The sequence below is a fragment of the Chrysochloris asiatica genome, unplaced genomic scaffold (assembly GCF_000296735.1).
Source record: "Chrysochloris asiatica unplaced genomic scaffold, ChrAsi1.0 scaffold00038, whole genome shotgun sequence".
NCBI classification, from domain to species: domain Eukaryota; kingdom Metazoa; phylum Chordata; class Mammalia; order Afrosoricida; family Chrysochloridae; genus Chrysochloris; species Chrysochloris asiatica.
In genome coordinates, this window is record NW_006408556.1 from 10726807 (window position 1) to 10740333 (window position 13527).

Below are 13527 nucleotides of genomic sequence, written 5' to 3' on the forward strand. Positions count from 1 at the left end.
TAGTATTTTGCAAATTAGCAAACAGAGCTTCAAAAAAAGGAAAAGGGTCTTGCCCAAGTTATTTAACTGGTTATTGAATTATGGCTCTGAAACTCGACCTTAGCTCTTTGACCTCTAAGTCCAGAGGTCTTTCTGTCACCACACACTGCTTTGCTTGGTGTGGCACATGCCCATGGAGATGTTCTGACCCAGCTTCCTGAAGAAAGAGACAGAACTCCAAAAGAATTCCTTTATGCCCTATATAGAGCCTCTTAAGGCTTGTCTCCCTTCCCACCCACACAGGAAGTCTTGGGCATTCCCTTCTGCTTTAAGCTAATGTGAAGAGGTGTAGGGTATGTTTGAGATGCAAAGGAACCTGCATCAGGTACCAGGTATGTGGGTGGTTGGGAATCACAAGGGATATGGGCAGGAGTCGTCCCAAATTAGTGTGGAACCAGAAACATTCCCTTCTCTTGTCATCAGGCAATCATCACCCACCCCCAGGGCTTCTGGACATTCACTTTCACACGTCAATTCTCGATTATCTGTGCAAATGAAGAAGAGGAGTCTGGGAAATGGAAAAAAAAAATAATTATGAAATAAAACAACACTGGAACCATGAGCAATCGGAAGCCACTGCTTAGACGCTACATTTGTGATTAGAAAGGCAGCTGTATTGCCTTTCCAAACACTCAGGGCTCAGTCCGACATTTGAGTGAGTCCACTTTCCCTGAGCACACCCCAGCTGGGTGGTAGGGGACAGGCCAGGGAGGGTGATGTGGGTGGTGTGGGAGGAGAAGAGGGTGTTGACAGGGAAACGAAGCTGTCCCTGGATGTAAACATCGCCATGGAAACTCCACAAAGACGGCCAGTAAGGATTCCTTCCCCTTCATCCATCCTGCAAGAGTGGGAGAGAGAGTGTTCCGTGGCCCCCAGGCCTACACAGTACTCTCCATCACCCACTCAGAGCTGCCAAAAGTCCCCCGGGCTCCCACCAAGTCACTCTCCTCGAAGGGCAAGAGCATGCCATTGACAGAGAGGCTGCGTTTTGTCCAGATGTTCGACACCCTCCGAGGGGGACTGTAACCACCAGGGGCGACCCCTCCTGCTGCTGCGGCGGCGAAGTCCCCCATGTCAAAGGAGTGACTGCGTTTGGTCTTGCCCTCCAGGGGCAAGGGGAGCAGACTCCGGGCCCGGGCTGCGGGTGGCCCCAGCAGTGGCTCTCGGTCTGAGTGGTGGCCCCTGGCCGAGGTCCCGGACCCCCTCCCGGCTGGAGTCCTGGAGTCCAGCAGCTCCTCTTTTCTCTGACTCTTGAGGTCCAGGGAGGCAAAAGCCCCCATCAGGCGGTCAAGATTGGGTTTGGGGCGCGTGGCGGGGGGTGGGAGCCTCCACAGGCCCCGCCCCAGCCCTGCAGGGTCCCCGCTGCCTAGGGAGCTGGAGGATGAAGACTCACTGCCCCGGACCAGGTTGGCACTGAACTCGACCAGCTCATTCCGAACCACCACTTTGGGTGGCCCCTGCGGGGGGACCCCACTGGGCGCACTGCCCAGGGGTGGTGGCTGAGCCCCATTTGTCTGTGAGTACACGTTGCTGACGGCGGCGGCTGCCATCTTGCTGGGAGCTTCATGGTTGCACACCTTGTAGCGCACCATGAGGATGACAATGAAGACCAGCAGCGTAGCCACGATGATACCCCCGATGACCAGGATCATGGTGCCGCCCAGGATCTGGCTGTGCATAGACTGGCACTGCGGATAGTCGACCTTGGTGAAGAACTGGGCACAGCCCACGATGTTGGTGGCTGTGAGAGTCGTGGCCGTGTCATCCCACATGGCCAGCACGCACAGGTCATAGCTAGTCCCCGACACCAGGTTGTTGACAACGAAGGCCTTGTTGGAGGCTGGGATCATCCTAAGGGTGTGGGAGGGTAATAGACATAGAGGGTGAGGGGTGGGGGTGGGGTGTAATGGGGAGAGACAGAGGATTAGAGAGATAGGGACACAGAGAAAGAGAAGAATGGGCATCAGAGAGATGAGCAAAAGAGGAGGAGGAAGGAACGGATGGGAAGGAAGGAGAGGCAGGCAGGTGGCAGGAATAGAACACAGGACACAGTGGCAGAGATGTGAGCAGAAAGACCGGGGTAAGAGAGCAAAATCAGATTAGGGTGAAAAAATTAGAGAGAAAGATGCAGAATGGCAAAGGCAGAGAGAGGTGTAGACAGAAATAAAGGTGGAGAGAAAGATGATGGTAAATGGAGAGGATGTGAGAAAAAGACAGCAAGGGTGTGGGAAGAAAAGGACAATGAAAATGGACACCCAGGGGAAGAGAAAGAAAGATATAATTAAAAATACAGTGGGGAGGCATTGGGAGGTGAAGAGAAGAAAGAGGAGAGATTCAAATGGAGATGAGAGACAAGAGACAGGGAGAGGCAGACAGGGAGAGAAATATTAAAGGCCTGGAGACATAGAAATTAAACAAAAGAGTGCCCTCCCTCCCACAAGATCTGCTGCAAATATTCCCTCAGTCTGCCAAGAACTCAAGTGGACTCTGAGCCCCCTCCAGCCTGCCCCAACCCAGGCTTGGTCCACCCCTTGTGTCCTTTGAGGCTGAATCCCTTCTTTGACCAGGACCTGTCTGTGTGCTGCCTCTGAGACAGGCCCTGCCTTTAGAAGCCAGCAGACTCCAGTCTCCACAGGGCTTTCTGGTAATTTGGCAGAGGGAGTGTTTGCAGCCACAGACTAAATGGTGGGAAGAGGGACTGCGGCTTGCTCTACACAGAAGAGACGGGTGGCAGGAGGGGTACAATTTGCTCATAGGTGGAGGTGACAGTGCGGTTTTGAAGACTGAGGAAAATTGGTGCAGCCCTGGATCATAGCAGGCCAGCCTCATCTAAAGAGAAAATGGGGAGGGCTCTTCTGGGTAAGGGAGGCCTTGACTGCTTCCTCTGCTTTGGGGTGAATCTGAGGGGACAACAATCTCTGCCCAACCCCCTTCAGGAGACCTGGAGCAAACCCTGACCTCTAAGCCCTTGTTGAGGTATCTGACTTTCTGCTATCTCCAGAGATACATATGTCCCCATAAACACACTTGCAGAAATATGAGGAAGCTTCAAAAAGTTTGTGGAAAAGTGTAATGAAAAGATAATGGAATTTTTCCATGAACTTTTTGAAGCCCCCTCATGCTCACTGAGGCCTGGTGGTACCATTTTCTTCTCTGCAGCCTTCCGGCACCCCAACTCCTGAAGAGTCCCCATCCTCCTATACCCTACTACCTGAGAAGGCGAAGCCTCCATTGGCATCTGTCAATCGCTCAAACTCAGAGCCAAGCAAGGTAATTGAGATTTCAAATATGAAATACCAGAGCCTGAACATTTCCACCCAGAACTCTGCTCGGAGGGTTGGAGCTGACAGGCAGATATTGACATCCCATCAGGGACAGCCCTGGAGACAGTTGCCTCGACCTCTCTACAGCAGAAGCTGGGGGATGCTGAACCCCACAAGACTCTTCTGCCTTAGCATTTATTCAATGCAGGACAGAAAGGCCAGAGGGATGAAGTAGGAGTGGACCCAGCAGGACCCTGCTAGTCAGCCTTTCCAGTGTCTCTGGGGAATTCCCAGCCACAGTTCCTGCCTAGGCAGAACGGCAGTCTGTGAGGGCAGAAATCAATGCTCCTGTTTCACAGAGAGGACAGGCTAGGACTCAGAGAGGCTGAGTGATTTGTCTGAAGCCACACAGCTGGGGTCTCAAGGAGGTAGCAGTTGGGACTCTAACATTCTGTTCCATATGGTGTGACAGACATGAGGTGTTTTTCCTCACGTCACTCAAAAGCCAGACAGCCACCCTTCTCCAGGGCTCACACTCCTGCACCAGTTGGGTCCCTGGCTGGCTGGGACTCAGAAAAGCTTTACATCTTAACTGGTCCATCATAAGGCCAGAGAAAAGGGCCTATTTTCTAGGGTCCAGAACAGGAAAGCTCCTATTCCTCTTATGTGTATATGTGTGTGTGTGTGTGTGTGTGTGTGTTGTATACACAGGGGGTACTAACCAGAGAACTGGTGCCACCCGGGGCTCAACAGCCCCTCAAGTCTGGTTTGCCTTTGCTGATAACAATAATAACTCGTGTTCAGGGAGTGCTTACCCTCTGTGGAGAAGTTTACCTGCAGTGTCTCACTTAACCTCCTGACAACCCTCTGAGGAAGTTATTGTTGTGGTCGTTCCCATTAGAGAAGGATGAGGGTGCAGCCTGCACTCTCCCTATGGGAGTGGTGGAGCTGAGAACGGATCTGGATTCAGAGCTCATAACTCAATCATAAGCTTGACCAATCCCTCTTGTTGGTAATGGAGAGGACCAAGTGCCCAAGAAGATCATGCGACAGGCCACCGACGGGCTCAAGCAGCAGAACCAAACTCATGTCTACTTGTGCTAGCAAACTCATGTTACACTCCCCAGCAAAAGCATCTGTTGAGCCTCCAAGCTAGATCTGGACAGTCAGTATTGACCCTTGACCCCTTTATTCGTATCCACATCCCACCACTCTGACTAGTAGAGCCAACCCAATGGATGAACAGCCTCAAAGTAGGCATCTCTTCCTTTGGTTTTGCTCTCTTCAACATCCTTTCTCAGCACCACTGTCTCCAAAGCTCACCCACTAAAACATTCTTCAGGGGCTAATGGTGGTCTACCAGAGGCAGTGCTGAAGGAACTCCTAAATGCCTACTTCCTTGAGCCCTGGGCCTGGCATCTCACCATTGTTATCATTCTATTGGTCCACCCTCTTCATCTGCCTGCATTTAAAATAAAAATTTAAAAACTTGCTCAGGTACAAAAACACCCCAGTATCAGTTAGTGACCTTTCTGGAGCAGAAAGCACATTAAGAGAGGAATCATTAAAGATTTTATTTATAAAGGGATTAATCACAGAGAGGTGGATAGGGTATAGGGGACTCACAAGGGAAAATGCAGAACTTAGGACTTAGTGTTCTGTTATTGTTAAGTGCTGTCGAGTCGATTCTGACCCATAGCGACCCTGTATAGGGTTTCCGAGCAAAAGCTGGTGAGCTTGAACCACTGACCTTGCAATTCCAATGGCTTTGCAGTCTGGCGCATTAACCCACAATGCCACACCAGGACTCTCCTTCCCCCCAAATCAGCCATTGAAAAACCTATGGAGCACAGTTCTACTCTGGGGTCACCATGAGTCCCTATCAATCTGAAGGCAACTGGGAGTAGGGCCCAAGCTGTTAGCATCCTTCTGTTGCCATTGCAGGTGCCGTTGAGTTGGTTGTGACTCATAGTGATCTGATGTATAACAGAATAAAACATTGCCCGGTCCTGTGCCATCCTCACAATGGTTGTTACACTTGAACCCAATGCTACTGCCACTGTAATCCATCTTTCTGTCTTCCTCTTTTTCCCTGACCCTCCACTTTACCAAGCATGATGTCCTTCTCCAGGGATTGGTCCCTCCTGATAACATGTCTGAAGTCTGAGAGCCAAAGTCTGGCCAAGCGGGCTTTCTGAAGTGCCTTCTAACTGTACTTCTTCCAACACAGATCTGCTTGTTCTTCTGGCAGACCAGGGTACTTTTAATATTTTTCTCCAACACCGTAATTTATTGATTTTCTCCAGTTTTCTTTATTCATTATCCAACTTTCACATTGAAAATATCTTAGTGTGGGTCAGGCACACCTTAGTCCTCAAACTGATGTCATTGCTCTTTAACACTTTAAATAGGTCCTTTGCAATAGAATCGCCTAATGCAATATGTCATTCGATTCCTTGACTGCTGCTTCCATGAGTGTTCATTGTAGGTTAGGCAAAATGAAGTGTTTGGAAACTTCAATCTTTTCTCCAGTTATCATGATGTTATTTATTGGTCCACTGGTGAGAAATTTTGTTTTATTTACATTGAAGTGCAATCCATACTGAAGGCTGTGGTCCTTGATCTTCTTCAGTAAGTATTTCAAGTCCTTTTTAGTTCCAGCAAGCAAGATTGTATCATCTAAATACTGCCGGTTATTAATGAGTCCAATCCTCATGCCACGTTATTCTTCATATAGTCCAGTTTCTGGGATTATTTGCTTAGCATACAGATTGAATGAGGATGGTGAAAGAATACAATCCTGATTTTAAACCATTAGGTATCCCTTTGTTCTGGTTGTACGACTGTCTCTTAGTCTACACACAGGTTCCTCATTAGCACAATTAAGAGTTCTAGAATACCCATTCTTAGTAATGTTATCTACAGCTTGTCATGATCCACAGTCAAAAGTCTTTGCATAGTCAATAAAGCCAAAGTGAACATCTTTCTGGTATTCTCTGCTTCCTGTCAAGAGCCATTAGATATCAGCGACACTATCCCTATTTCCACATCCACTTCTCAATCAGGCTTGAATTTCTGGCAGTTGCTTTGTCTTTATGCTGTTGCAATCATCTCTTAATTCTCTTCAGCAAAATTTTACTTGCATGTGATACTGATGATATAGTTCAATGATTCCTGCACTCCGTTGGGTCATCTTTCTTCGGAATGATCACAAATATGATCTTTTCCAATCAGTTGGCCAGGTAACTGTTGTCCAAATTCCTTAGCATAGATGAGTGAGTGCCTCCAGTGTTGCATCAGTTTGTTGAAGGATTTCAATTTGTATTCTGTCAGTTCTGGGCGCCTTGTGTGTGTTTTTTGTTTGTTTTGTTTTGTTTTTAACCAATGCCTTCAGAGCAGCTTGGACTTCTTCCTTTAGTTCCTGGTCATATGCTATGTCTTGAAATGTCTGAACATCGACCATTTCCTCTTGGTACAGTGACTCTATGTATATCTTCCACCTTTTTTTTTTTTGATACTTTCTGTATCATTCAGTTTTTTGCTCATGAAGTTCTTCAACATTACAGGTTGAGGCTTGAATTTTTCCTTCATTTTTTTCAGCTTGAGAAATGCTGAGTGTGTTCTTCCATTTTGGTCTTTGCTTATTTCATGATTATACTTGAGTTTGTCTTCTTGCCCTGTCTTTTGAAATATTTACTTTAGTTTTTGTTTTTTTTTTTTGTTTTTACCTCCTCATTTCTTCCTTTTGTTTTAGTATCTCTATGCTCAAGAGCAAGTTTCAGAGTCTCTTCTGACTTCCATTTGGTCTTTTCTATTTTTTTAAGATCTTTTGCTTTCTTCCTGTATGATGTTCTGGATATCATCCCATAACTCTCTGGTCTTCACTCATTAATTAATATCTAATGCATCAAATCGGAGGCATTCTGCTCTCATAAAGATTTACAGCCTCGGAAACCCTGTACAGGGTCTCTATGAGTCGGAACTGACTCTCGGGCACATAACAACAACAATAATGCATCGCATCTGTTCTTGAAATGATCTGTAAATGTAGTGCTGTAGGATAAGTACTAGACCACAAGGTCAGTTCAGGATTTGTGGCTCAAACTTAGCAGCTACTCCTTGGAAATGCTATACAGCGTTGCTATGGGTCAGAACTGCAGTCCTGGTGTGACGCTGTGGGTTAATGTGCTTGACTGCAAGTCAGTTTGAACTGCAAGTGCGGTGGTCCTAGCTTACCAGCTGCTCCTCAGAAGCTCTATACTAGGTTGCTATGGTTTGGAACCAACTCAACGACACTGAACAACAGCAACAATATGGGTCAGAATTGATTTGATAGCACTTAACAACATATTCACGGTCATATTTTGGTTCTCATTGACTTGTTTTAATTTTTGTCAGCTTCATCCTGAACTTGCAGTGAGCAATTGATAGTTTGTTCCACAGTCTGCCCTTGACCTTGTTTTGAGTAATGATATTGAGTTTCTCCATCATCTCTTCCTACAGATGTAGTCAATCTGATTCCTGTGTATTCCATCTGGTGAGGTCCATGTGCATAGTTACCATTTATATTGATGAAAAAAAGGTATTTGCAATCAATAAGTCATTAATCTTGCAAAATTCTATCATGTGATCTTCAGCATCATTTCTATCACCAACGCCATATTTCCCATCTACTAATACTTCCTCTTTGTTTTCAACTTTTGTATTCTAATCACTAGTAATTATCAGTGCATCTTGATTGTATGTTTAGTCAATTTCACACTGAAGAAATTAGAATTCTTCAATTTCATCATCACTGGCTTTAGTAGTTGGTGCATAAATTTAAATAATAGTGGTATTAATTATCTTCCTTGTAGGCATATGGATAGTATCCTATCACAGACAGCATTGTACTTCAAGATAGATCTTGAAATGTTCTTTTTGACAATGAGTTCTATGTCATTCCTCTTCAATTCATCATCACTGGCATAGCAAACCATCTGACTGTCAGATTCCAAATAGTCAATACCAGTCTGTTTCAGTTAACTAAGGCCTAGGGCATCCATCTTCATTTCATTTTCGACAACTTCCAATTTTCCTAGATTCATACTCTGCACATTCCATGTTCCCATTATTAATGGATATTTGCAGTTGCTTCTTCTCATTTTGAATTGCGCCCCACCAGTAAATGAAGGTCCGGAAAGCTTTTATCCATTCATGTCCTTATGAACTTTAAGGAGGCAGCTCTTTTACAGTTGTATTTAGAGTGCCTTCCAACCTGAGGGACTCATCTTCTGGCACTGTATCTGACTATTATGATTCTGTTACTATTCACAATGCTTTTTATCTTTTGACACTGTGTCTGACAATGATCTACTACTGTTCATAAGGTTTTCAGTGGCTAACCATTCAGAAGTGGGCCACCTCTCCTTTTTTCCTAGTCTGTAAGTTTTGCTGAACCCTACTCACCATGGGTGACCCTGCTGGTATTTAAAATACCAGTGGCAAAGCTTCCAGCATCATAGCAACACAGAAGCCACCACAGTATGACAAACGGACAGACTAACCTTCCTAGGCCTGAGAATACTAAGGAAGGTGACTGGGAGCAGAAAGATGAGGACATCATGCTGATCAGAGCTATTCAGAGTGGGGTCCACAGCTCTGTGCTGGCCTCTGAGCCATTTCTTCTTGATCCATGATCAGATAGTATAGAAATTAAGATTAAGCAGAGTAAGCACTAACATTTTCGGAGCCCTGGTAGTGTCCTAGATTAAGCATTAGGTGGCAAATCATACATCAGACGGTCAGCATTCTAACCCACTCGCTGCTTAATAGGAGAAAGATGAGGCTGTCTGCTTCTGTAAAGATTTACAGCCTCAGAAACCCTAAGGAGCAATTCTCTTGTGCCCTATTATGGTCACTATGACTTGAAATCGACTTGATCTTCTTGGGTTTTGTTTTGTTTTGTTTTAATTAAAGTTTAATAACAATTTGGTTGTGACGTCCAAGTGAATGATCAGTTTTTTTTCTTGACAATGGATTTTTATTGTATTCCTATAAAAGCTTTGGTCTTTAATGGACTGGGAATGAATAAAACTAGCCCTTCACTATGAATAGTTCAAGAAACATTAGTTTAGAACAATATTTCCCAATCTCAGAGCTACTGCTGACATTTGGCCTGGATACTTCTTTGTGATGGAGGAGAGGGGAGGGCAGTCTTGTGCATTGCAGGGTGTGTAGTAGCATCTCTGGGCTCTACTCTCTAGATTCCAATAGTAGCCCTTCACCCCTCCAAATATGAATGCCAAATGTTTCTACTCCGCCCTTCGACCTCTTCACCTCCAGCTGAGAAACACTGGTCTAGAGAATACGGTTGAACCCAGGTAGACTGGCGCAGTCTAACAGATGGGAACCACAAGAATAAAGCCCTTGACCTCACACACGTTTCCTTTTTATTAATCTCTTGTTGCTGTTTCTCGTGGCTGAACCCAACCAAAAGTCAAAACTCATGGGAACATACTGATCAGCCCTCTAGGAAACAGAGCTGGGTGGAGGAGGGGAGAGAGACTTGGAGAAGCAAAAACCGCTATCTGGTGCAACCATCAGTCTTAGTCCTCTTTGTGAAAGACACACCCTGAAATCCTGTTATATTTCTTTCCATAATACAAACTAGCAAGGACTCTGTTAGCAGAAAACATCAATTGCTATTTTAAGTTACGTTGTCTCCATGTGTTCAACTTAATTAAGCTCACATGCTCTAAGACACAATTTAAAACCGAACCTCAAGCACTTATCCAGGAAAAACAAAATAAGTGTAAGTGGCAGCTTCTGAGCTTTGTTTTTTTGTTTTCTGTTAATATTTGTTTGGCAATTACTCATTCAGTTTAACACTAGGAAACAATCTACAGCTGATGTCTAAGCTGATACCAGAGGTTTAAGAAGAAATCATAGGACTGTTCCAGTTATTTGCTTTCTGGTCTGTTTTCTTTCTTTCTTCTGCCCTGATTTGTAAGGTGGTAAACTACATTTCCCAGGCTCCCTTATCCTCAGGCTTCCAAGTAGAGTTTGCCTGTGATGCACTGGAGGAAGGGAAGGTGGAGAGAAGCTAAGTATTTCTTCCCCTTTTTCTGCTTCAAGTGGTGTCTCCCTGTTAGTATGATCCCAGCACCCACAGGGCACCCCCCCCCCCATGGGAGTTATAGCTCCTTCCAGATAGCCCTAGATCTTAGGTTCTGGTCACCCTTTTCCTTTAGCCTAGAGTGAGGGGCTGGGATAGTGGGTGCTAGTAACTTACTGCTCTTGGTAACCTCTAGAAGCCTCTTGTCTAACTTAATCTCATCACTGAATTCCGTCTTTTATAAATTACAAAATAAAAAATGTTGATGAGACGATATATAGCAAAACCAATTCAATAGTTTCTACATGTAGCACTTGGTGACATTGATGACAATACTTTTTTAATTGTGACCCATGCTCACCTTCCTTTCTGAGTCATTCCTCCCCCACTAACATAAACTCATTCTCCCCTAAGGTTCCTAGCTCATCTTTCAATTGCTATTTTGATTTGACCCACTATTGAAAGCATAATGCCCAAGGCAGACATTTTTACTAGTTAAGAGACAGACACTGTTGTTTGGTTTTAAAGAAGACTCCGGAGATGTTTTTGGCTTAGGGTTCAAGGTCATCTCAGGGGTTCATCCAGCCTTCATGGCTCCAGGAAGTCTAGAATCTGTAAGGATTTGAAATTCTGTTCTACATTTTCCTCCTTTTAATCAGGATTCTTGTATAGAATCTTTTATTCAAATGTTCAGGAATGGCAGCTGGACACTATCTGATTCTTCTTGTCTCAAAGGAGACATGTTCATGGAGATAATTAATCCCATATTCCATATCCTCTTCCTGTTCCAGAATCTCCTTCCTCCACTGTTGTTCCAGTAGAATAGAGACCAATTTTTGTGCCTTGGATGACTGCCTGTAAGCTTTTAAGACCTCAGGTACTACACAATGAACTAGGAGGTAGAACAGAAGCACTAAACATGCTATTAGGCCAATTGACTGGGCTATCCCATGGAGCCATGACCCTAGACCTCCAAACCAAGGAGCTAAATCCTAGGAGGCTTTTGTTTGTACATAAACAGACTCAGTAGCTACTTTGTGTGTGGGTGTGTGTCATTCTTATAAATATATCTATCATAAATCTTTGAACAATTGGCTTTGAATAGCTAAAGCAATTTTGAAAGAGAAGTCCAAAGTAAGAGGACTCACATTTCCTGATTAAATATACTCTACTGTCACAGTAATCAAAATGGGCTGGTGCAGGTATAACCACAGATATGTAGATCAATGGAACAGAATTGAGAGTCCAGAAAAAAATTCACACATCTATGACCAACTGATTCTTAATAAGGTGCTAAATTCATTTGATGGGGAAAGACGAGTCATGTTAATAATTGTGTTGCTGTTAAGTGCTGTCAAGTCAGTTTCCACTCATAGTGACCCTATATAGGGTTTCTGAGGAGCGGCTGATGAGTTTGAACCACCAACCTTGTGTTTCAAACTGAACTTGTAGTCCTGTGCTTATCCTACAGCACCACACCAGGACTTCTTTCAATAAATGTTGTTGTTGTTGTTGTTAAGTGCCGTCGAGTCGGGTCCGACCCATAGCGACCCTGTACAGGGTTTCCGAGGGTGTAAATCTTTACGGGAGTAGAAAGCCTCATCTTTCTCCCGCGGAGCGGCTGGTAGTTTCGAACCGCTGACCTTAAGGTTCGCAAATAGTGTGGAGAAAATCAGATTTCCACATGCAGAAAAATGAAACAGAATCCATGTCTTACACCATGCACAAAAACAAATTTAAAATGTATGAAGAAACAAAATGTGCTAACTAAAATCATAAAACTCTTAGAAGAAAAGCAGGTGTAATGTTATCATGCCTCGGTTTCAACAATGGATTAGCTAATTAATAACCAAAGTACAAAGAACAAGCCTAGCTTTTAGCAACAGATTATCTAGCATAATTACAAAAGCACAAACAACAAAAGACAAAATAAATGGGACCTAGCTCTGGTAGTGTAGTGGTTACAAATCGGGCTGCTAACCTCAGGTTCAGCAGTTCGAAACTACCAGCTGTTCTGTGGGAGAAAGATGAGGCTTTCTGCTCCCGTAAAGAATTACAGCCTCAGAAACCCTGTACAAGGTCGCTATGAATCGGAACCGACTCCACAGCACATAACAACAACAACATAAAAATTTAAAACTTTCATTCACCAGACTTTACAAAGAAAGTTAAATGATAAGTTGCTGACAAGGAGAATGTCTTCAGAAACTGTATATCCAGCAAAAATCTAATAACCAAAATGTATGTAAAACTCTGACAACTTGACAACAAAAAGACAAATACTCCATTTGCAAAATGGGTAAAAGACTTGCATAGACATTTCATCAAAGAGGACATTCCAATGGCCACCAGACACATGAAAAGATGCTCAGTGTCATTAACCATCAGAGAGATGAAAATCAAAGCCACAATGAGATATAATTTCACTCCCACTAGGATGGCTAGAGTCCTGGTGTGGCACTGTGGGCTAATGCGTTGGACTGCAAAGTCTTTTGAATCACAAGGTTAGTGGTTCAAGCTCACCAGCCACTATTCAGAAACCCTATGCAGGGTCACTATGGGTCAGAACCAACTCCACGGCACTTAGCAACAACAACAAAAGATGGCTAAGGGAGTCCTGGTGTGGTTCTGCAGGAAACGCACTAGAATTTGAAATGCAAGGTTGGAAGCTCAAATTCACCAGCTGCTCCTTAGCAACTCTATACAAGGTTGCTATGAGTTGGAACCAACTCAGTGGCACTTACCAACAACAAGATGGGCAAGGGGTCCTGGACTGCTCATCACAAGGTCAGTGTTTCAAACCCACCAGTTACTCCTTGGAAACCCTATGCCGAGTCATTACAAGTCAGAATCAACTTGATGGCACCTACCACCAACAACAACAACAACTGGTGACTATGATGAAAAACAAAACACCCAGAAAACTGTATCAAATGTTGGTGAGGGTGTGGAGAAATTGTAACCCTTACTCATTGCAGGTGGGAATGCAAAAATGGTACAGTTGTTGTGGAAAACATTACAGCAGTGCTCAAAAGCTAAAACTAGAACTACCACATGCCCCAGCAATTCCACTTCTTGGTATATACCCAAAAGGCTTGAAAGCAAAGACTAAAAGACTTGTACACCAAT

General features: G+C 44.4%; 1 protein-coding gene across 1 annotated transcript in view; it reads right to left on the bottom strand.

The window, feature by feature from the left end:
* Positions 1-917: 917 nt before the first annotated feature.
* The window catches only part of LRFN2 (leucine rich repeat and fibronectin type III domain containing 2), a 291027-nt gene continuing 278417 nt past the window's right edge, over positions 918-13527 (bottom strand). The window contains exon 4 of the mRNA XM_006860434.1: positions 918-1890. Within this exon, the coding sequence (XP_006860496.1) occupies positions 918-1890 (973 nt within the window). The remainder of the gene's footprint in view (positions 1891-13527) is intronic.